Source organism: Natrix helvetica, assembly GCF_964273705.1.
Source record: "Natrix helvetica genome assembly, chromosome: 1".
In the NCBI taxonomy this organism is placed as follows: domain Eukaryota; kingdom Metazoa; phylum Chordata; class Lepidosauria; order Squamata; family Natricidae; genus Natrix; species Natrix helvetica.
The window spans coordinates 40,978,950-41,003,719 of NC_138548.1; the positions used below are offsets into that span (position 1 = coordinate 40,978,950).

General features: G+C 38.7%; 1 protein-coding gene across 1 annotated transcript; it reads right to left on the minus strand.

Annotated features, from left to right (window-relative positions):
- Positions 1-2,463: 2,463 nt before the first annotated feature.
- SLC25A47 (solute carrier family 25 member 47) lies at positions 2,464-22,518 on the minus strand. Its single transcript, XM_081934376.1, has 6 exons — positions 22,386-22,518; positions 11,107-11,150; positions 10,351-10,422; positions 8,960-9,142; positions 7,929-8,205; positions 2,464-3,237 (listed from the first exon to the last, which is right to left on the minus strand). The coding sequence occupies exons 1-6, from the start codon at positions 22,411-22,413 to the stop codon at positions 2,957-2,959; spliced, it is 885 nt and encodes a 294-aa protein (XP_081790502.1). The 5' UTR covers positions 22,414-22,518; the 3' UTR covers positions 2,464-2,956.
- Between the last annotated feature and the right edge of the window lie 2,252 nt (positions 22,519-24,770).

Below are 24,770 nucleotides of genomic sequence, written 5' to 3' on the forward strand. Positions count from 1 at the left end.
AACAAAATGAAATTCAACGGTGAAAAGAGTAAGGTACTACATTTAGGCAACAAAAATGAAATGCACAGGTACAGTATAGGTGGTACCTTGCTCAACAGTAGTAACTCTGAAAGGGATCTTGGAGTCCTAGTGGACAACCATTTAAATATGAGCCAGCAGTGTGCAGCAGCTGCCAAAAAAGCCAACACAGTTCTAGACTACATAAACAGAGGGATAGAATCAAGATCACGTGAAGTGTTAATACCACTTTTTAATGCCTTGGTAAGGCCACACTTGGAATACTGCAGTCAGTTTTGGTCGCCACGTAGAAAAGATGTGGAGACTCTAGAAAGCGTGCAGAGAAGAGCAACAAAGGTGATTAGGGGATTGGAGCCTAAAACATGAAGAACGGTTGCAGGAACTGGGTATGTCTAGTTTACTGAAAAGAAGGACTAGGGGAGACATGATAGCAGTGTTATAATATCTCAGGGGTTGCCACAAAGAAGAGGGAGTCAAACTATTCTACAAGGCACCTGAGGATAGAACAAGAAGCAATGGGTGGAAACTAATGAAGGAGAGAAGCAACTTAGAACTGAGGAGAAGTTTCCTGACAGTGAGAACAATTAATCAGTGGAAAGCTTGCCTCCAGAAGTTGTGAATGCCCCAACACTGGAAGTCTTTAAGAAGATGTTGGATAGCCATTTGTCTGGAACGGTATAGGGTTTCCTGCCTAGGCAGGGGGTTGGACTAGAAGACCTCCAAGGTCCCTTCCAAGTCTGCTATTGTGTTGTATTGTATTGTGATTCCTGTAAAAGATCCTTGTAAACTGAAAAGCATGAACCTTTTTATTCTTGTGAATTATCACCAAAATCTGTACTGTATACCGAATATCAAATTAGGTAGATTTTGTTTGGCTGATGGCCTTGCAATTTTCCCATTTCTTAAGACATCTGTGTTGCTTTATTACCAATGAATGGAGTAAAATCAATGCACATTCTTACAATTCAGTATTTGGAGGTGCAACCATTTCTATATCATCTGCACATTTTCTCTATCCACTTTAAGAAGCAAGTTCCTTGGTACAGCAGTTTGTGTTCTTATTTGTTTGAATAGAGAGACCTAAAAGGAAAATGTAATAAATACACACTTTAAGTAAGATTTAAATGGTAGCTGTGCAGGGTGAGTTGTTATAAACAGGAGAAAAACTCTGTCTTTTACAAAAAGGTAGCACTAGTTGGGGCCATTTTTAGAGTTCCTTATTCTCAGATCAGAGCATTGGTCCTGTCAAACTATTGCTTTCTGCTCACCAATCATTCATCACTTAATTTTACTGTTTTGGGCAAATTTACTTCTAGATATAAGGAATCTCTTTCCAAAGTTTCCTTGGGGTGCTACCTCTTATATAAATTGTTATGGCAGATAATGTGTGAACAGGTTTGTGGAAGAAACTTGTTCTTTCTCACAATGCCCTTTGCATAGCATCGCTTCAGAACAATGTGGAAAGTAAGCTACATAGTACTTTTTATACTAGGATGCAGAACAGGTATCCTTGCAGGGGTATTGTTATCTCAGGTGATATTCAAGTCAACAGTATGGTAATATCCATCCTAGCTTTGTCTACTGTTAAAAGAGAAAACAGAAGATTTAAAGTAGAATAGAACTTCCCTTTTCTCTTTCTATAGCACAGCTTCTAAAGGTGATTTATATGTGTTTCTTGGGCAGACAACTGTAGTTGAATCACAATCATAAAAGGAGCGAGTCAAGCAGAAAACAAGGAGCAAGTCATGAATACATCTCCAAAGCAGAATGAAAAAGAGATTGACAGGGCTACAATGCTTTCTCCTTCAGTAGCTGTAGATGCTAATAGAGCATTGACAGATAAAGAGTGCCCTAGGGCAGCATTTCTCAACCTTGGCACTCAACCACTAAGTAGTAAGCACTTCAACTTCCAGAATAATTCCCCAACCAGACATCTTAAAATTGCCAAGGTTGAGCAACATTGCTTAAGGACGGGGTTTTCCAACATGAAAAGGATGTTCTTGGGATTAAAGTATATGAGACTAAAGGCAAAAATAAATAAAAAAATCCACAGCCGATTTTTCCTCACTAGAGTTTTGCCTCTTCATCAGGAATTGTGGGAATTGTTTTTTACTAGTGCACATTATGGCCTGAAAGAGTTGGAAGGACGTTATTGTAGGTATTGTAGTTGGGAAAAGGTCATAAATTCAGGCAAAACATTTTTAAAAACCTGAACTTTTTAGGAAAAGAAAAAGGAACCTTCACTTTTTAAAATCCTACAATATTAATCTGGCATGCTTACAGTCACAATCTTAATTATCCCTTTTTGTTAGGTATGTTTTGGATGGAGTGGCAAGAATTATTAGAGGGAAGGAAGGAAAGAAGCTAATTGTCATCATCTCATAATTAATGAAGTAGGTAACACAGTCATTGTTGAAATGTATACAAACCCTCCCTCTCCTTCCAATGATTTTAAAACATAGGTGAAATACAGACAAGCTTGAAATGTTATCTTATTTTTAACAGTGTCTTTAATCTTTAAGAAGTCAGTTTTAAAAGCATATTTAATAAAAGAAAATACAGTCAGGAATGAGATACAATTCTGACCCTCTTGGGTTGATTAAATGGATGTGCTACAGTAGGCCTTCAGCTCCTGCAAGAAGCTCCTGCAAGAAGATCAATAGTTCTAGCAACATGAACTCATCCTTACTCATACTTGTTTGTAATTATAGTTCATAAAATAAACAAAAGCATCCAAATTTATTCCCCTCATGCTACACAAACACACACATACCAAAACAACTATTGAGAGCATAGTACAGTTTCAATGCATACATCTAATTCCGAAATTTGTAAACATAAAGATAATTTATCACAAGGGATTTTTTGAAAAAGGTATTTAAATAAATTGGCTTTAAAAATAGGCAACCACTTCTAGAATAATGCTAAAATAAAATCTTCATTTCTCCAAGTGTTTCCCAAACCTAAGAACAGCTTCGTAAGTTAAGAATATCATCATATTTGTAGGAAATGCACGCAGCGAGTTTAGTCCAAGGCCTTTAAAAAGAACTCGTACTCCTTCTTCCCTTATGCTGTCTCTGACACAGTGCATTAGTCCAGTATATTTGCGCTGCCAATCACCATCTGCTTGCATTCGGGCTTTAATGACATCCATTGGGGTTGCTGTACCCCAGGCAAGAACACCAGCACAGCCTCCAGATAGAAGCACAGCCCACAGGTCTGTAAACATAAGTATAAACAGCGTAATGCCAGAGTTTGTTGCAGCAATCAAATCCAGAAAGCACACACAGGTTACTGATTCAGCAGGATTCATTAACTTCTCTTTATATATATAATAACACATGAAGTAATACATACAATGCCACAAGTGATTCTTTCAATGTGGTAGAGAGAAGAGATTGGTTTCAGTTCCAGCAGCAGACTAATTTGCAGTTTTCGAACAGACTCAGCGATGCAGAACTAAGCCACACCCAGCAGAGGTGGGTTGCCCATTTTTTTACTACTGGTTCTGGCGTGCTACACTTCTGCGCCTGTGCAGAAGCGTCCAAGCAGGTGGGTGGAGCCTCCCACCGCCAGTTCACTATTACTACTACCAGTTCAGATGATCCGGGCCAAACCGGCAGCAACCCACATCTGACGCCCAGGCTCCAAAGTGTTTCAGCTCCCATTGGCTGAGCTTGTTGCTATACCCTATTCCAGTTCATGAATATACTCTGACACGTAGCGTATCATTTATACTCCAAAATTATTAAAAATCCAAATGTTGGTAAAAGAAATATCCCAAACTTTCTATTAACATTAGTATAAGTTCCTCAGAGAAAGCCATTTTTCCCACTTAACATAGGAGGATTGCTTACGTATATTGGCTGAAAATAAAGTAGTGAAGCGTGCCAAGTTTTTTTGTTTTTGTTTTTTATCTTTTTTGAGAGGATGATCTTAAACTCAGTGTCATCTTCCTTCGAGTAAACAAAGCATTATGTAAATTAATATAATCCTCATAAAATATCACTTTAGGGCAAAAAATGACCCACTGTGTCTTTTTCCCAAGCAAAGAGAAGACCTTCAATCCTCATTATCAAATCAAATTCCATCTAAAACACACACACACGTACACACATGAAATGTATGACTACAGAATTTGATGATAGTAGCCTCATATGACTGTCAAAAAGAAATTAAACAAATTCATGGAGGATACCAGACATTTTTCAAGGGCATCTGGCTGGCCCCTTTGGCTCCTGGATATTGGGACAGATCCAGTGGTGGGTTCCAGATCCCGTTCCAATCGGTACAGTTGGAACGGGCCCAGCAGCGTCCACATGAATGCATGCAGTGCACGCACACACATGTACAGCGCACACCTGTGTCTTAGCACATCTGCGATGCTCCAGCTGCTCAGCGGAGCATGGTGCAGGCACTGTAGGTGCCGTGCGCGGAAGCGCCAAAGACTTAAAAGACCGGTAAGGAGCTTGGGCAGGCGGGTGGGCCCTCCGGAGCACCATACCAGAATGGTATCTGGCTCTGGGCAGGCTCTGGTATGCCCGTATTGGAGCGTACCACCTGCAACCCACCACTGGACAGATCCTATAAATAACCATATTTAAACACATCATAGAGTGACCACTTGTAATCAGATCTGAACCTTAAGAAGAATTTGAGATACTTTCCTACATTGGCATAACCCTTCATACCATGCATCATATATTAAGTAAAAAACAACCACCACCCAATCCTCTGTAGGTGAACTATTAGATAAAAGGGAATAACTAAAATAAAACATGTCATAATGCCTTTTTGACCTGCTTTCCACAGATCATGCCCAAGATGCCTGACATTCCTATTGTGAAACATAAGATGAGACATTCAAGAAGTTCTCTAGTTCTATTAATCATCATGCTTCCCATTTTTCAACTGTGTGACAGTAGTTTCCATCCTTCTTCAAATACTACCTACATTTGACTGAGTTTGCTGAAAAATTCCAAATAAGGTTCATTGTCTTCCTCTCATTATGATTTTTATGGTTTTCTGTTCAATTTAGCTACAGGATTGTGTCACAGATTTGAGTAATCTGTTTACAATGTTAGTTCAAATATAGTGCAAGAGCCAGACTATTAAAGTGTTTTCCCCCCCTGCAAGGTAACATACTTGAGTGAGTGGAGAAACTGGTATTTTCTTCAAGGATCAAGCTATTTAAGTTTAACCTTAAATAAAACTTTATTAGATTTTGTAATCTGCTATAAGAAGCTGTTAGCCAGAGTATTAGCCTTTCCTCAGTGTTTTGGGATTGCTGGATGGAAATTCTGGTAATTGGTCATTTGTAGGCAACAGGTAGGAAGAGGGTGGGCTGTAATATTTATCTATTTGTTCATTTATTTGTTTGTTTATAAGCACCCAGGTTGAATCTGGGATCCTTCTAGTAAAAGTAATAATAGTGGGAAGCAATCTGAATCCACACCTTCACCATCATACTTCCCATGCAATTTCAAACACAACTCTTAAATTACAGTATTATTTATTCTTCTGACATCTGATTGTATTGCTCAAGCAAGCAAGGGTGTTGAACCAAAAGAAATCCCTTAAGGCAGGGGTGTCCAAACTTGGGAACTTTAAGACTTGTGGACTTCAACTCCCATAATTCCCCAGCCAGCTCTGGGGAATGAAAATGTTTAGTCTGGAGAACCAGTAAATACCATCTCTTAAAGTTCCCAAGTTTGGACACCCCTGCCTTAAGGCAAGCAAAAAAGAAATCTTAACTCTATTTCTTACTATAATGAATAAATATTTTCTATGCTTCGTACTCAGAAAAGCTACTCCTATATCCCTTGTAGCTTCCCTTCACTTCCATAGATGAAAGGTTCTTTGCACAGTAATACACAAGTCCATTTTTTTATAGTAGGCTAATCTCTCCTTAAGACCTAAAATGATTTTAGAAATCACTGCCAGAATTAAGTGGGGACAATGAAGGCTGCTGCCTCAAGATCAAAGATGGTATTCAGCAGGTTCTCACCAATTCTGGAGATCAAAGAATGAAAATGTTTAGTCTGGAGAACCAGTAAATACCATCTCTGACTGTCCCTGCCCCCATCTATTATCAGCCTCCCGGGTCCCCATTGATTGGGAGGGAATGGGGATTTTGCAGTAATCTTCCCCTGGACTTGAGTTGGGAATGAAGATTTTACAGTATCCTTCCCCTGCCATGCCCACCAAACCACGCCCACCAAGCGATGCCATGCCCATCAAGCGATGCCACGCCCACCAAGCAATGCGTGCAGAACTGGTTGTAAAAAAAACTGAATCCCACCACTGCTCAAGATTATTATTATTATTATTCCTTTTTCCACCCCTTCTTTCCTCATGTATTGAGTGTACACATATCCTTCACCCCATTCCCTTTCCAGGTAAACAATATTAGGCCAGAAAAAGATAAACCAAGTTTATATCAACACCGTTTACTAAACCCCTTCAAACTTTTCTATGCTTGTAAATCATCCATACTTCGGTCATATCTATATAACGCTTCATACAACTTCCTTTTGTTCTCACCAATAAATTTTTAAAAAACAATAAATCCACAATTTATTTAATCCTTGCACAATTCTTGCTGCTTCAGTAACAGATAGATATGAAAACTTAAAGACACATGTCAATTTTTACAATATATTATGAACTTTTGCAAAATATACACATATTTAATCATTTAAATTTTAAATGCAGAGCATTAGTTACTGTAAATTCAAGAACAAACCTTTTTTTAAAAAATCCTTCTTTGCAGGAAGAGCTGATGAATGACATCAGAGGACACATCCTCTGTCAACCAGTTTCATAAGAGTTCAAACAGAATTTTGTAACAAGCTCTTTAACAATGTTACACAACCTGTGTAATCTATGTGAAATATCACTAAGATTATTTTACTTTATTTTATATGCAAAGGATCCGCAACATCTACTTATAAAAACCAAGGATCATAGTGAAAAAATGGAACTAAAATTAAATATAAAGAAGATGCATTAAATATAAACAGAGGCATAGTATCAACATCATGTGAAGTATTCATCCTGTTTTATAAAGCTTTAGTAAGACCACACCTGGAATACTGCATCCAGTTTTGGTCACCATATTACAAAAAAGATATTGAGACTTTGGAAAAAGTGCAAAGAAGAGCAACTAAAAGGATTCAAGACTAAAACATATGAAGAAAGGTTGCAGGACTTAGGTTTGGCTAATCAAGAGAAAAGAAGGGCTGGGGGGACATGATAGCAGTATTCCAGTATTTGAGAGGCTGCCACAAAGAGGAAGGAGTCAATTTATTTTCCAAAGCACCAGAAGGCAGGACAAGAAACAATGGATGGAAACTAATCAAGGAGAGAAGCAGCCTGGAATTGAGGAGAAACTTCCTAACAGTGAGGACAATTAACCAGTGGAACAGCTTGCCTTCATCAATGGAGGATTTTAGGAAGAGACTGGACAGTCACTTGTCTGCTTGAGGAGGGGGGGCTGTATTAGAAGAGCTCCAAGGTCCCTTCCAGCTCTATTCCGATTCTGAAGTTCACCAATAGACATCCTGAGAAAGTGCTTTGTTTAACTCTATGGAAATAGGGTGTGGGAATTTGCAATATTTGGTATCAGGCAGAGGAACATCCTACATCTCTATGAAAATATTCCTAGTACAAAAATGTGTGGTCATGTAAACACTGGCAGAGATCTGAGGAAAGACAGCCTGTATTCAAAAGATGAACATATTCACCCTCCAGTATCCTTAATAATGCTTTAAGAAGTTTGCATACCACAGGGTGATAAAGAAAAATGCAAGTTGGAAATTAATATATATCAAGCTATCATGACACAAACAGGCAAGTTATACATCTAAAGCTTCTGAAACAGATGATTCCCATTTAATGCACATACATACCTGGTTGGTTTTTACCAGTTGGAGTAAGCCAATCACACAGGACAGCGTAGGTGAGAAAATACAGTCCACATGAATGACAATCCCTGCCCAACAGAGCCAAAGATCCTTTGTACAGACCTGCAAGGCCTTCTTTTTTTACTATTGTCCTCAAACAATGCAAGGAGCCTTGATACTTAGGTTGAGAGTCAAAGGGATAAGATGATCCTATCAAGTAATATGGTTCTTTCTGGATCTGTAATCTTACTTTGGCTATTTCTGCAGGTGATATTAGCACAACCTAGAGAATAAAATTAAGAGTTAGAGTTAGAATATAGATTAGAGTTAATATATATATTAGAATCAGATCTTGCTGCCCAGAACCTGGATGACCCTAGCTCAACTTCATGTTATCCCTTTAATTTTATAGGATATTTGTTGGGGTTTTAAATTTTTAAATTTTAAATTATTTACTTAGCAGTACAGTTCTGTATATCTTTTTATCCTCCTCTTATTTATTTATCTATCTACTTAATAATTTTAATTGTCTAAATTTTATAGTTATTCATGATGTATTTCTGATATGGACTGTACACCGCCCCGAGTCCCTTTCGGGAGAGGGGGCGGTCTATAAGCGCTAAGAAATAAATAAATAAATAAATAATGTATCCTTTTGACCAAAATATATTCTTATATTTTCCAGTCATGTTTGCATTTTGCATATCTGCTCTGAAAATTTTCTGTAACAGTCTAGAGGAATAGGCAACATTATAGTAGCAGGGAGGACCAGCCTAATATTTCAGGGTGTGTGTGAGAGGTTCACAATGAAAAATTTGAATCGTATACCTGAGAAGGGCAAGGATTTTTCTGATTTATTTTAGAATACAGCTTTTGTAGTTTCTCTGCATCTAAACAGTTGGAAACTGCAGAACATGGGACCACAGATTATCCATCTCACATCTAAAGATTTGAAGATAAATAGGATATGCTGACAGATCCTGTTCCATCAGCCCACAGATAGATTTAGCCATGTTATTTTATGTTCTTTAACCTACCCGGAGAGCTCCAGTAATACAACCTGCAAATGATATATCCACTTTTGATGGTTTTCTGTCTGCAGTGCCATATCGTAATCTGCAGATACTATAAAGGAAGTTTTTGTAGATTCCAAATGAAAATGATGAAATCAGTGATGCCATTAAAACCGTCATTGAAATGCCTTTGAAAAAACCTGGCACCTGAATGGAACAGAAAAGTGAACAAAATGCCTTTATAGAATAGAAAAATAAAAAACATAAGATTCCTTGTAAGGAACTCTAACCCTCACAGCTTCAACCTTAAACTGTCTACGGTGGACCTTACCCCATTCCTAAGAGGTCCATAAAGGGGGCGTGCATAAGCGCACCAGCATGCCTAATGTCCCTGTCCTATTGTCCCCATCTATTTGTATTCATTTCTTTCATTTATATCCATGTTTATATTTATACCTGCTATCTTGTACATGTTTGACAAACTAATAAATGCAAATACAAAATACAAACTTATTGAGTATAGTGTAAGACGGGCCTGTCAAACTGGCAGCCCATGGGCCGGAGGCATCCCGCGCAGGCCACACCCACCCTGGCTCCGAAAAGGCAAAAAACATTGCGATATGTCACGATACGTCACATGACACAATCAAATTTGACACCCGTGTCCTAATAGTTTGAGTTTTTGTTGATAGGCAAGATTTTAAAAAGCTGGTAGGCACACATATTATTTTATTTCCACCTTTATTCTTTTTATAAATAACTCAAGACTATATACACACACAATGCTGCTTCCTTCTCCAATTTTCCCCACAACAACCTCTGATGTGAGTTCGGCTGAAAGAGAATGACTGGCCCAAAGTCACTCAAATGGCTGAAGAGAAAGTCACAAAAAACAGCCAGGAAAAATATTTCCTGCTTTAGTGCAGGGGTGTTCAAACTTGGGAACTTTAAGACTTGTTGACTTCAACTCCCAGAATTCCCCAGCCAGCCATGCTGGCTGGGGAATTCTGGGAGTTGAAGTCCACAAGTCTTAAAGTTCCCAAGTTTGGACACTCCTGCTTTAGTGCAATGCCACATGTTATCTTCTTTCTATGTAGCTATATATTACATTGTAAGAAATTGCATTTCATAAATTTGGCGTTCTTTTACAATTTCTACAATGCCTCATCGTTGGCCATCCTGGCTGCAGTTGATGGAAACTGAAGTCAAAAGGGTTTTAGAGGAAAAGTTTCCTACATCTGACATGTGTTCAGCTTGTAGAATAAAATTGCTTTGAAAAAAATTAATTATTTGGAACAGCATGCAAATCTATAGATTTCTCTTGTGAATATTGTCAGGCTCTTTAAGAGGTGATAAAGCAAAAAATGGATTCTTTGATCAAGATAGTTAGGGTTATTATTCTTAGTTATACATACCCTTTCAGTTCTATATATATCTCTGACACAGTGCCATATTCCACGATACTGTGCTTCTGTCTGAATTCTCACCTATCAAAGCAAGGTAAAGCAACCCATCATACACATCAAATGTATAAACGGAAGTACCAAAATTGGGCATTGTATGAGACATACATTTTGTTTACAAGCAATAAGGACAAGAGCATTGTAGTAGTTAAAGGTGCAGGGAATTTGTTTTTGGAGAAGAATAGTAGAGATCTATAGCTCAAGCAGTATGTATGCAACACACCAAATCAGAAAAGAACATTTTTAATTAGCCAACCACATTTTGGCCTAGCATGCTGTGTAAATCTAGGATTGGCAGGGAGGGTTTATAATTCAATGTGATGCATCCATTTATAAATCCAGGATCATGTATGGGTCAGTTAACCACAAGGAACAGAGCTGTAACTGTCTACTATGGTTCTGAAGCACTGACAGAATTAGGAGGATGAACTTTGGAAATCCTTCTACTAAATTCTTTAACTCATCCTAGAGCTTTTACCTGAAAAAGAACAAAAAACTGTGTACACCATAAGCTAAACCACTATAGGATTTGCTTGCTTTTGATTTGTCACACTATGTGCACCCACCCACAGTGGATTGTAAAATATAGTTTATTAAGCAAAGCATCAGCTACACAAAGTGCTAACTCAGTCACAAAGAAGAAACCTACACAGTTTCCCCTGTGGTAGGGATTATACACAAAATAGTTTAAGAAACTGGCTGACATACCTTTATTGTATCCAATGGATAACCTACAGCAGCACTAACACCACCTGAAACAGGTAATTTGTATGTGAATTTGTTTTGGGAGTGTTATAATTAAAGTGTTATAAAGATAGATCACATTCTTCAAGCTACCACATTAAAGCTTCCCAAGCCATCCCATGCATGTTCCACATTTACCAAATTCCTCCCTCTTGCTTTGAAATTATTGTTTGTATATACTTTTTGATGGACTATGAAAGTTAAGACTTTCCCCCCACCCAAACCAACAATGCAATTTGTACAACAAAATACAATTAGATGTGATCAGCCCCAAAATGCACTGCAGAATGTGCCTGGGGTTGAGCACTCATACTCATACACTTGGAATACTGCATTCAGTTTTGGTCGCCACAATGTAGAAAAGATGTGGAGAGTCTAGAAAGAGTGCAGAGAAGAGCAACAAAGATGATTAGGGGACTGGAGACTAAAACATATGAAGAACGGTTGCAGGAACTGGGTAGTCTAGTTTAATGAAAAGAAGGACTAGGGGAGACATGATAGCAGTGTTCCAATATCTCAGGGGTTGCCACAAAGAAGTGGGAGTCAAACTATTATCCAGGGCACCTGAGTGTAGAACAAGAAGCAATGGATGGAAACTGATCAAGGAGAGAAGCAACTTAGAACTGAGGAGAAATTTCCTGAGTTAGAACAATTAATCAGTGGAACAACTTGCATCCACAAGTTGTGAATGCTCCAGCACTGGAAGTTTTTAAGAAGATGTTGGATAACCATTTGTCTGAAGTGGTGTAGGGTTTCCTGCCGAAACAGGGGGTTGGACTAGAAGACCTCCAAGGTCCCTTTCAAACTCTGTTATTCTATCCTACTCTAAAAGCTACTGCAGCCACATTGTGAAGATTGTTTTGTCTTAAATTTATCATGCATTGAGCTTATATTCATAACTCTGAAATTGAGTTGAGAAAGGAGAAAAAATATACTATGTGGATGGGAATGTCCTCAGATTGGGGAAGCAATATATACATCACCTTGAATTCCTAGTGGAAAGGGAAATCTTAACAAAGAAACCAGAAAATACTATGCATTTTACTAGAGGTAAATACTGGTGCTTAATAAATATGAAAAAATGGTGGGAAGGCAGACATCTTGCGGTAGTTCATTCAGAAAATTAAAATATTAAAAAATACAAGAAGATCCAGCAATCAAGAATTTCAGTGTAAAATTTCAGTTCCGTTTTTTCTTGTCTGGATTTTGTAAAGCTCTTTTCTCTTTAGCTGCTGTTCCTTTGCTTTTATTTAGCAGGATCCCCCCACTTTTCCCCTGCAGTGTTCTATTAGACAGTCTCAGCAGAATATTGTCAGAGAAATAAAAATATATCTAAGCTTTTAGGTGTGACTCTTGATTCTGCATGTTGATTATATGTGTCCTGTAAATATTTAGCATATGAAGGAATGTTAAATAACCAGGACTTCTTTCAAAACATTTCTCCATGAAATTAATGTTCTATATCCACAATGAAGAATGCACCCACAACTTTCCTAATTCAGTTTCTGGGATTAAAACATACTAAAGAGGGTTGATGGTTATTACCTTTGATCAACACCAGCCAGAATGGCCAATGGATGATGAGAGCTATAGTCTAACAACAACTGGATGACCATAGAACCTTCTGCTTAGAGCTCAAGCAAGTTAATTCACTTCCCTATCTTAGGTACATTTCCATTTTTCAGTTGATTCTTAACGTACCATACCTTCTAGCAACTATTGAGACTACTCTATTCCTATTGGCTTATTCTGGGAGTGTAGGTGTTTGTGGTTTGTAGTTGATGTTCTACTTTGACATACCTAGGAATTTGATGAATCGTGGGAATATTTTTCCCTTGCTACTGTGTTCTCCCCAAGAAGTACCAAGTTTGCTAATAAAAACAACAATACAAGACAGACCAAGCATAAACTATAAATGAAAGAAGGCAAAAATGAAAAATAAGCCCCATGCTGGTCTTGATAAAATTGTTGCTCTAGATATCAATTGACCTTTTCTAATATGCCTGAAAGTAATTATATGGCTTTTAAACAGTCTCAAGGGATTCCCATGCTCCAAATATAGCCACCATGAGTGAATTTTCTATTTTCCATTAACAGTTTAAGTAGGTGTATATTATGAAACTGTAGTGGTTAAAGTGTTGGATATAGACTAGGAAGATTTAGGTCTTTATTGCCATTCAACTACTGTAAGTACACTGAGGAAGGTCAGGTCAAGAAACCAGTATGGAAGGGATGTGCCTTAATGGTAGCATATCAAAATCTTGGTTCAACCAGTGGATTCCATCGCTGGCCATTGGGGGCGAGCAACTGGCCCCCGTGGAGCGGGCACGCAACTTGGGCGTCCTCCTAGATGCCCGGCTGTCTATGGACGACCATGTGGCAGCTGTGGCAAGGGGGGCGTTCCACCAGGTTCGCCTGGTGCGCCAACTGTGCCCCCTATTGGACCGGGATGCCCTTCGCACAGTCACTCATGCGCTGGTGACGTCCCGTCTGGACTACTGCAATGCTCTCTACATGGGGCTCCCCTTGAGATGCACCCGGGGACTACAGCTGGTCCAGAATGCGGCCGCGCGGGCAATTATGGGGAGTACGAGGTACTCCCATGTAACACCTCTCCTGCGTGAGCTGCACTGGCTCCCTGTGGTCTACCGGGTGCATTTCAAGGTGTTGATTACCTTCTTTAAAGCGCTCCATGGCACAGGACCTAGTTATCTGCGGGATCGCATCCTGCCCCATACATCCCTGTGACCAATTCGCTCTCACAGAGAGGGACTCCTCCGGGTGCCGTCCACTAAGCAGTGCCAGAGGGCGGCGCCCAGGAGTAGGGCCTTCTCTGTGATGGGCCCAGCCCTCTGGAATGACCTCCCCCCCGACATTAGGACAACTACCGATTCCGCTCCTTCCGCAAGAAACTCAAGACCCACCTGTTCCAACTAGCCGGCCTGGCTTAACTAGAACTCTATTCTCTAATCCCCCTGACAATTTTAAATTGTAAATTTTAAATTTTAGGGTATCTTAATTGTTTTTAACTTTATTGTTACTGCTTTTTAACTTTGTGGCTATTATTATTATTTATGAATTGTAAAAATGTTTTTATGTATATACCTCCTCCGTGCCATATGCTTGTATATTTAATTGTATGCCGCCCCGAGTCCCTTCGTGGAGAGGGAGCGACTTATAAATTGAATAAATAATAAATAAATTGAATAAATAATTGAAGGCCTAGTCTTTTCTATGCCCTATCCTATATGAAACAAAATGAAAGCAGAGTTATTTTGTGTTTCTATTTCACATTTTCCTCTTTCTCAGGACTCTGTAACCTTTTCTGCAACTCCCCCCTTATTGTGTCATTCATTCTGTCCTTGACCACAAGATTAATTATGCATTCTTCACAATTGTAGGCTCATTGGATAATTTGTCACTGTTTTTCACCCAACCTGCCTTATCCACCTATGGTAGGCATAGAATCAGGGGAGAACTCTTATGTACATTTCCATGGAAAAAGTTGAGATATACCATATTTTTTGGAGTATAAGGGACACCTTTTCCCTCCCTAAAAGAGTGTGGCAATGTTGGTGTGTCTTATATACCAAATACAGCCATTTTGGCCTCCCGAAACCCCAACCCCGCAACCCATTTTTGCAAAAAAATAAGTCATTTTTCACAAAAATGGAGGCATTTTTGCCTTCCCCCAGCCCCCAGTAGCACTCTGCAGGCTTGAGCAGAGCTGGGGGAAGGCAAAAACACCTCTATTTTTGCAGAAAACAGCCCATTTCCCACCCACTTTTGCCTTCTCCCAGCCCTGCTGTAGCCTGCAGAGTGCTCCTGGGGGCCAGGGGGGACAAAAACTTTTTTTTCTTACTTACCTCTTTGAAATCTTGGTACATCTTATACACCAGTGCGTCTTATAGTCCAAAAAACACAGTAAAATAAAGTGTGGCTTTAGGACACATAATATCATAATATCTTAGATACATGCAACAAGAAACCAAATACCTCATACAGAGAAAAAATAAATTCTGAATCTAATCTTTTCAATTGTCTTTTTTTATATGTACATCATTTTAATTCAGGGCATTCAATGCCAGGTGGAGTATTCCTTATACTGTAGTCATTTTTACAATCATTTATTTGATGTTCTCTGCTTGAAGAGCTGCTCGATCCATGTCTGGTTTAAGATGAACATTTATTAGAACTGTGGAAAGTTATCACTCAGCCCTCTCCCAGAAAAATGAAATATCCTAGGAAATATTGAAAAGGCAGAATATTACATTTCTCTGGATATGAAAAGGAAGAAACATATTATAAAGACAGAATAGCTCCCTGTAGCTTCCTGCCCATCCCCCTTTGTCAATGAGCCATTAAAACCTGAGCTAGTTCACTTTACATAATAAAGAGTTCTCCTCTTCAGCTCCAGAGTGATCAGATTAAGGCAGGATATATTGGCCCTTTACCCAACTCCCCACATGGCATCTGAGAACTCAACCAAACCTGGATTCAAAACGCAGCCTAGAAAGTTGCCCCTGCATGGCCCCATGGGAGTCTGACAACCAATCAGAAGACAAGATCAAGATCAAAGGCCAGAGAGGGCATAAAACCAGGGACTCAGCATCTCAGTCCTTCCTTCTCTTCTTCTCCACCAACATTGAAGCATGTGATCACCTTTTCTGTTCAGGATTCAAGCCATGTGGTCCTGTCCACCAATAAACCATCTTTCCAATCAGCCTCCATGACTCCAGTCTTTTTCCCCACTTGGAGCCGAACCCAGAAGGACATTTCTTCCAACAGAACAAAGAACATGAATTGTCTATCCAAATTTAGCAAGTGGATAGTAGATTGAGCACAAAAGTTTAGAGGTTATTTAATATATTTCTAGTTAAGACATTCTACTATTTTCCACATGTCTATAAACTGAGGTTTGCTATCATTAATATTAACTGTCCTATCAATCTGTCAACATGAGCCTAAGATTCCTTGTTCATGAATAGGGACCAGAGGGGAGAAGGGGGCCAAATGATAAATATGACTGTGCAATTGTGCAAATGCTGTGACCTACATACTTGCATCAGATAAAGTGCATTTATATGATGATGTGCATATGATGTGCATATGTCTTCATTTTTGCAATACTGTGGTTTCCTACAGACATTATTGTCCCTGGGTTTTTTTAAAACCTCTTTCCAAATGTAATTTTAGAAATAAACCCAATCCACAACTTTATTTTCACTCTGCCAAAGCTCAGAATTTCTATAATATTCCTTCCTTTTGTTTTCTGAGTACCTCAGAAAGGGCTGTTTGTACTGTACAAAAGCTCATGGGATGATCAAGGACCAGAATTTGTCAAATTCAAGAGGGATGCCTTCTTCGGAAGTTATCTAAATCCCAACCCCCAGTGTGTAAACAGGCACCGGTCAGCGGCATGCCAGAAACAGGTCTGTGCAAATAATCAAAGCCCCACCAGTGGGATGCAGGCAGTACATGAAACTACACCCCCTCCAGTCCACTGAAAAAGCTCTCTCCACTGAACCGGTCCCTTGTGCACAAAAGGTTGGGGGTGGGGCTGATCTATGTAAATGGTATAGATAGAGTTTCCTGCTTAAACTAGAAGACTTCCAAGGTCCCTTTCAACTCTGCTATTCTGTTATATATGCAATAAGTATCCAGTAAAGATATTTATTTAGTGCAATCTCCCTTAACAGTGCCACTTGTAAAATAGCAAGGACTGGAAACAGTAATATTTTCAGTTCTGAATATCAGAGCTGTTAGCCTGACATCTGTCTACAGCAGCTTTCCTGAACTGGGCTAACTTACCGCCATCCTAAGCCAACAAAACCAATAGTTAAAGCAGTGAACCTGTTATAAATAGTAACTAGAGGGCATCAGGTTAGGCTGATTTAGAGAAAAGCTGTGCTTTCTCTCTGGCCCATCCCTAGTATAGGCCTGTTACCACTTCCTGGCTGTAAAAACGAATGCTATCATCTTCTTCTTACTCCCAGCGCTTTACAAATGTATTGCATGCCTGTGTTTTCCAGCTTCAGTTCACAACTGAAGTTTTCTAACTTGAGCCATCTTAAGCCTTTCAGAGCCAATGTCCCATTCTAGGAGCAGTCCCAGTTTAAATTAGCTGCATGGCCTTCTATGTCCCATACCCTCCAGCATCTTGTAATTGCCCAGATCAGCCATTTGGCTCAGAGCTGCTAAGCTGTTGCATTCCTGGCATTTTTAAAATAATTTGCAGTTGATCCTGCTGTGACCTTTTAAGTCAAACACTCTTCAAACATAGAAACGTATGCTCTATTCAACCCTTATAACATGTCCCAGTAGGCGCCCTTTTAACTTTTGATGCCCAGTTGGAGGGAAGCATCCTCCTCCTCCTTCCCTACTTCCTGGCCACATTACTGTAATTTTTACAAAAAACTGAGACTTCCATGGTATTTTCTCAGTACTATATGTACCACACTGATACTTTTTTGCTGTATTTCAAGATAATATTTTCCCTAGGGAAAATGATATCTTGAATATATTCAAGGGATGAAAGTATTGAAACACAGTGGATTTGGATTTTTTGAAAGGTTATCTTTGTTGACAGTCCTCAGTTCTTACGTAACTGAATGGAAAATTATCTGTGTATTTAAAAGCATTCAAAATTGGAGTTTTCAGTCCTGGAAATCTATCCCTGGTAGTGGGATGGTTTTGAAAAAAACAATGGAGTAATTAAGAAACAGGTATGAGATAGCCGTGTGCTGCTGCAGCCAAAAATGCTAATACTTTCAAGATCATGTGAAGTGATAGTACTGCTTTATGTTTCACTGGTGAGGCCACACTTGGAATACTGCATCCAATTCTGGTCACCACAATACAAAAAGATGTTGAGACTCTAGAAAGAATGCAGAAAAAAGCACCAAAATAAAAAATTATGCAGTAAAGATATTCATTCTATTCTGTCACAATGTGGCCACATTGCTGGGAGCACAGAAAACTTTCTTTTCCACTATCGGATCTGCTCAGGGTACAATTGGATTAAATTGTTTCAAATAGAAAATAGAGCTTTGTTTTCTTACTTGCATCCAATGATAGAATCAGCAGCACCAACTATGCTGCTTTTGCAAACAGTTTACTATACATGTTGTTGTTAATTGCGAAGTCATGTCCAACCCATCGCAACCCCATAGACACCGTTCCTCCAGGCCTTCCTGCCCTCTACCATCCTCTGGAGTCCATTTAAGCTCACGCCTACTGCTTCAGTGATTCCATCCAGCCACCTTATTCTCTGTCTTTCTTCTTTTACCCTCAATTGTTACCTGCATTAGGCTCCTTCCTTCTCATTAGGTGGCCAAAGTATTTGAGTTTCATCTTCAGGATCTGGCCTTCTAAAGATCAGTCAGGGTCGATCTCCTCTAGGACTGACCAGTTTTATCGCCTTGCAGTCCAAGGGACTCGCAGAGCTGTTCTAAATCAGATTTAGACTGCACTGAGAGTGATTCGGCTTATTCTCATATCTGTGGTTTAAGACTGATCTTGCTTCAACTGCTTTGTAAAATGTTATATAAAGGCCAGACTGATGATTTGCATTACAAGTATCTTTCCACATTCATTTGCATTACAAATATCTTTCCACATTCTGTAATTAATTTAATTTGCCATGGTAATCCTAAAGGCAATGGAATATTGCCAATGCAAATATTCTAATCAAAAACAAACTTAGTTTCAACATATATGTCTTCTGTCACTATAAAGTAAAGGAAAAATGTTATGAGTATCAGTGACTAAAAAGGCTAAGTCTGAAGTTTATGAATCCTGCCTAGCATGGCTTCTGCATATTTAGACAAGTATATTTCAGTAAGTTAAAAAGAACCTATGGTCCGTAGGTAACTTGCAAATAAGGTAGACAATGTAGTGTGGTTTAGAACATTATTGTAAATAAAGGTGGGATAAAAATGTAATAAATAAATAAATGCCATATTTAGCCAAAAGAGGAAGTGAGAAAACTTCTGAACTGGGAAAGATAAGGGACTTTTCTCTTTTAGGGAAACATTACACTGAGTTTAAATTGTTTCATACTGACAAATAGACTTTTGTCTCCTGATATGTATCCAGAGTTGGTTTTTCTATGTGGTTTTTTAAAAAATTTATAGAAAAAATGATTTGCGTTTTAGTTAGTTAGTTAGTTTTTATCCCACTGTTATTTTTATAAATATCTCATGGCAGTAAACTTGCTGTCAGTGAGATGGGTTGGCCTGAGCAAGAGCAATTGGCCCAAAGTCACCCAGCAGGCTCTCATGCATAAGGTGGACCTGGAACTCATAGTCTTTCATTTTCTAGCCTGATGCCTTAACCACTAGACCAAACTGGCATGCCCTATATCAAATATTCCCTCTTTATTTCTTTGGCCACTATCACTTCAACATATATTTTCCTAATTTCACCCAGAAATAAAGTAAAAATGGGAAAGGAGATACTTCTTATCTGTCCTAGAATAATCCAAATGAGTCTTTGATCTCTGGCATCTGTGGTGGCGCAGTGCTTAGAGTGCAGTACTACAAGCTACTTCTGCTGATCACGGGCTGCTAGCAGTTTGGCAGTTCAAATGTCACCAGGCTCAAGGTTGACTCAGCCTTCCATCCTTCCAAGATGGGTAAAATGAGGACCCAGGTTGTTGGGGGAAATATGCTAACTCTGTAAACCGCTTAGAGAGGGCTGTAAAACACTGTGATGCAGTATATAAGGCTACATGCTAAGTGCTATCTCTTAGGATGGCACAAAATTCTGGATATATTGGCAACAATTTTTAGTTTCGGTAGGATTCAACACCATTGATCCATCTTGACTGTAAAGTCATAACCCATATAAATATTCAGCTTTGAAAAAAAATCTTTCCAAAAATAAATATTTAAAGTATCACCTTGACTTAGCCTTATTGTGCATAAATAAGGAAAATGAACCTATAAAGTTCAACCATAGGTTTTGCTTGGCCTAGTTCTGCATTAGGAACAGGGAGAGTACGAAAAAAAAAATCTCCTAATGTTTTCACTCTTCATTCTTTCACATTTTTTAAACATAGACTCTTCTTATCTGCTGAATCATGCAATCCCAGGAGCGCTGAACCATGACGTTCTGTAGACTGCATTAATCAGTACTAAACTGGTAATTTCTCACAGAAAGCCAAAAGAGTGGAGCAAAGAGTGGAGCAAAGAGTGGAGCAAAGGCTAAAAAGTAGCTGCCAGAACCTTGAATAGATTGGTCAAGAATATTTCTACTTTTACAGAATTGGTAAAACTCCTCATTTATATACATGTCACCCTCGCCAGAAATCACAGCATCAGATGCATCCCGCCCCCACCCCCCAATGACTTCTTTACAAATTATAGTGGTAAAAATTATAAGTAATAAATTCCAGCCTTATTTATAGCACAGACTGATTTCACGGGAACAAAGCAGGACAATAGACAATGGTGGTGAGGGCAACAAACTTTCATTCGAACTTCAATGGTCAATTGAAATGCAGTTAAAGCTTTCAAATGAAAAGAAGCCTCCAGCAGTGAGGAATTAAAAATAAATGTGATGGAATTATTTGGGATGAAACTGAAGTGAGTATATTGTGCAAGAGGTACTCTGTACGGAAATGATGGAAAAGGGAAAAATAGTAAAGCTAGAAATGCAGATGGTATAACTGGAAGAAGACTAAAGTAGTCACACAGTTTGTTTACAGTTAAGCAATTGGTTTAATGTGTGTGACGATGATGCCTAGGCCATTGAAAAAATACTACTATGGTTCCAGTCTATATAGGAAAAAGTAGCAAGATAGAATGCAATGGGAAAACTGCAAAAAGGATGAGTTTGCTAAGTATGGCTGAGGAAGTTTTGGGCTGAATTTTGATCAAAAAGGTTATGAGACGAGACGGTGAGCAAAACATGGGAAAATCAGTTTGTGCTTTCTTTGAGCAAGGGAAATGGTCTTTAGCAGTTCATTCAGAAATGTGAGAAAGTTTATTGTACTTTTTTTAGTGTAGAAGAAAACATGATAAATCAGGTTGAATTGTAGAATGTTTTCGATTAATATGGAGTTGAAAAATGGTTGCTGGATGTGATATAAGTGGTACATAATGGCGGTAAACCAAGAGTACAAATAAATGTTATACCTAGTGAATGATACAACACTGACCTTGGAGTAAGGCAAGGATGTGTGATGTCCCATCACACATACTGTAACACATACTGTAAGAAGATGTTAATAAGAAATATAAGGGATAATAATAGGGAAATGATATTTTGGGGCATGAATGTACATATATGCAAAAGGTAGTTGAGAAAACCCCAAAGGTTTGCAAGGTTTATTAGATAAATTGTATGGGTCACAACTACTAAAAATTAATATATGGAAGCGTAAGGTAATGGTGATTGCAAAGAGAAATGAGGTAAATGATTGGAAGTTATACATAAACAGTTAAAAAAAATAGAACAGTAAAATGATACAGGGCATCCCCAGTGACACTGGTTTCAAAATGGCAGGTGTAACCCGCTGTCAAAAACCTCTTTTGTAAAATGTGCTTGAAGAAATTTTAAAATGCAAACGTTATTAGAGAGACGGTAGACCATATGTAACCTATTGAGAGGAATGAATATTTGTCTAAAGAAGTGAAAGTGGCTATGTTTAAGTGAACGTTGTGGCCTACTTTGTTAGATAGAAGTAGACTTGAGTATATTAAAAGAAACATAAAATAGAGCGCAGTGAGAATAGGTTGATTAATAAGGATGGAGGGGAAGGTGGGTTTTGAATTATTACAGACAAAATAAAAAATGAGTAAACACTGCAAAAGAAATATGTTCAAGTATCTTGCTCAATTCAGTAAGAATTGACTTGTGAATTAAGTATGTATATTTAAAAGAGCAAAGGACTAAGGGAAAAAAAAGAAAATAAACATCAGATGGAGTTGATCAGATCCTCAAAAAGAAAGGTGAAAACCTAAAACAAAGAGCAATGTCTGAAGTAATGTATGGTTGTGTTGGAAACAATGCTAATCTGTAAGATTAGAAAGGAAATATATGGTCATATTAAAGAATCAAATGTAGAAGGACTGTTGGCACTAATCTCAAATCTGCTACTATCTTCAGCTAACTTCTTGTCTGATTAAGTTCTCACTCCTGGATGTTCCAAAACTCTTTAACTCTAATGCAGAGATATGGCCATGATTTCAAAGAACATTTGTCTCTCTTCATCAAAATACCATCATATTATTTGTTACCTCCAATGGCTCCAGCAACGAAGTCCATCTGCACCAAGTCAGCTGCGTTTGATCGTCCAGGAAAAAATGTTTGAAGAAAACTTTTCTAGGAACGAGGACTCTGGGGCGAGTTCTTGAACAATAGGTGCTGAAGTCAGCAGCAACAGCTCTCTGAACTTCTCTCTGAAGGTGAATTGAAAGAGGTATATCACCAGAATTTGGAAATTGTCCCCGGAACATGAGCAATTCATAACGTCATAGCACCCAGCTGCAATTGTTACAAAGGACAGAGACCTTTCTTCTGGTGCCTTTTGCCCTGCAAACTGAAGTGTTAACTTTGAGTTGAAACAGACAAGATAATGGATACAAAGTCTTTTAATTTAAAAAGTGAAATCCTGCTTCTTGACTTGTTGAACCTGTTGCCCCAGCAGAGAATGAGATACAGTCTGGTATTCAGATGAAATGGCCCTATGTAAACTCTCTCTCTCTCTCTCCCTCCCTCCCTCCCTCCCTCCCTCCCTCCCTCCCTCCCTCCCTCTCTCTCTCTCCCTCCCTCCCTCCCTCCCTCCCTCCCTCCCCCTCCCTCCCTCCCTTCCTCTCCCTCCCTCCCTCCCTCCCTCCCTCCCTCTCTCCCTCATAATCTTTTGGGGAGCTTCTGTTGGGCGTATGTTTAGAATTCTCTGGGTGCCTGGAATCCAAACTGCTACTTCAGTTATTTCAGTAGTAAGGCTGGGATAGACCTTTTTTCTGCAAAATATTCATTCAGTGAAGCCAGAACTAGACAAGTGAATGGATTACTTGATTTAGTGATTACTGCAATTATGGTTTATTGTCTAAGGCACAGTTGGATGGATTCACACAGTATACTGTGTTATAAACTGCATTTTATAAACCATAATTGCTTGATTCACACAGTAATTGTTAAATAAGCAAGTAATTCAGATACTTTGCTTTAAAAGACAAATTGCTTTAAGTCAGTCTACTCTAACCTGGTGCCCCCCCAGTTTTGTTAGAACCCCAATTACAAGCATGCAGTTATGGATGTTGCAATTCACATTTGGTGGTGAGAAATTTTCCTAGCCTCTTGTTAGGTGTCCAATATATCTAGACAATTCAGTATGAGACAATTGTCCTGGGACTCATGCCTCAAATCAGAAGGTAAGTTGAGAAAAAAGAGTATCAAAATGCAGTTAACCAATAGCTTTGTCCAGTTAACACTTAACCATTCTAAGTGAGTGATTAACAAGGTTACTTCTCATTTGGTCCATTTGATTCTGTACCTCTTGCCAAGTATGAATAGAAGTGTCTCATGATATACATTCCTCCTAAGATTCTTGGTTTTGACTGAAGAGTCATTTGAGTTCTTGTGTCCAATGTACCTTACAAGCATCTCTAAGCTACTGCATCTAGTTTGTGTCTGTACTCTATGGTCCACTGATACCTTAGTTAATATACCATGTGCATGTCTTCCAATCACCACCCCATAGAACTCTTTCTATAGAAAGAGTTGCAAGTATTGTATTATTAGAAAAAATTGTAACTAGTTTCAGCTCAAATCCACAAGATTGGTGCTTTTAGCTGCTGGAAAAGATGTAAATAAAGTATTTATTTCACTAAGAAGTGATAACTCCATTGACCAGACAGAGGTTAAAAAATGAGGAATGACTACCAGGTATAAAGGAAGAATTAACTTTACCAAATCAGATGGAACATTCATCTAATCCAGCTTTCTGTTTTTGTTACTAGACAATTTCAGAAAATATAGATAAGGCAGGTTTTCCTTACTGTTCATCCTCAACAGTTCATGAGCTTCTATGTGTTCTGGCTTGAATGCCAATTGGATAAAGTCTATGGTGATGAAGACATACCTTGTGGGGTTATCTGGCATTCTTTCATCAAGCCTGAGAAAGTGAATAGGGTCCTTGGTAGTTAGACTGGTATTACTCATGGACGTGATCCATGACTTTTCTGGCTCTTTGGCAGTGTTTATCAAATTGATGTAGGAGGTTATTAGCACTTCATTAGAAAGGATATAGTTTCAGTTGTGCTATCTCTGAAAAAGCATATCCTGGCTATTTTTCTCCTCAGATTTCCTCGAATAATTTTTAGCAGGCCTGCTCATGGAACACTGGTTGATCTGTAGATGATTTATGTTGGTGCTTATATTTCAAAAGTGGATCCCTCTTGGCCCTATTAGATTTCTTGATGGTGTTCAGTATCATTGACCATGAAACAGTCTGGACTCCCCACAACAGTTGAAAATTGGGGGAATCATTCTTTGGTAGGTTCACTTCCACCTACATGAATGGTTCCAGGTGGAGCAATGATTGAACCCCTATCTTTTTCTAGGTGTGATAATTTCCTTTATATTATTCAACATTTATATTCAACCTCTGAGGAAAGTCA

Excerpts from the sequence above, each read along its gene's own strand:
- SLC25A47 (XM_081934376.1), bottom strand. The coding sequence starts at position 22,413 with ATGGACTTCGTTGCTGGAGCCATTGGAG. Across the intron at positions 10,423-11,106 it reads ATCCATTGGATACAATAAAG|GTGAGAATTCAGACAGAAGC; the intron begins GTATGTCAGCCA and ends TTGCTTTGATAG. Across the intron at positions 9,143-10,350 it reads ATATATATAGAACTGAAAGG|GTGCCAGGTTTTTTCAAAGG; the intron begins GTATGTATAACT and ends TGTTCCATTCAG.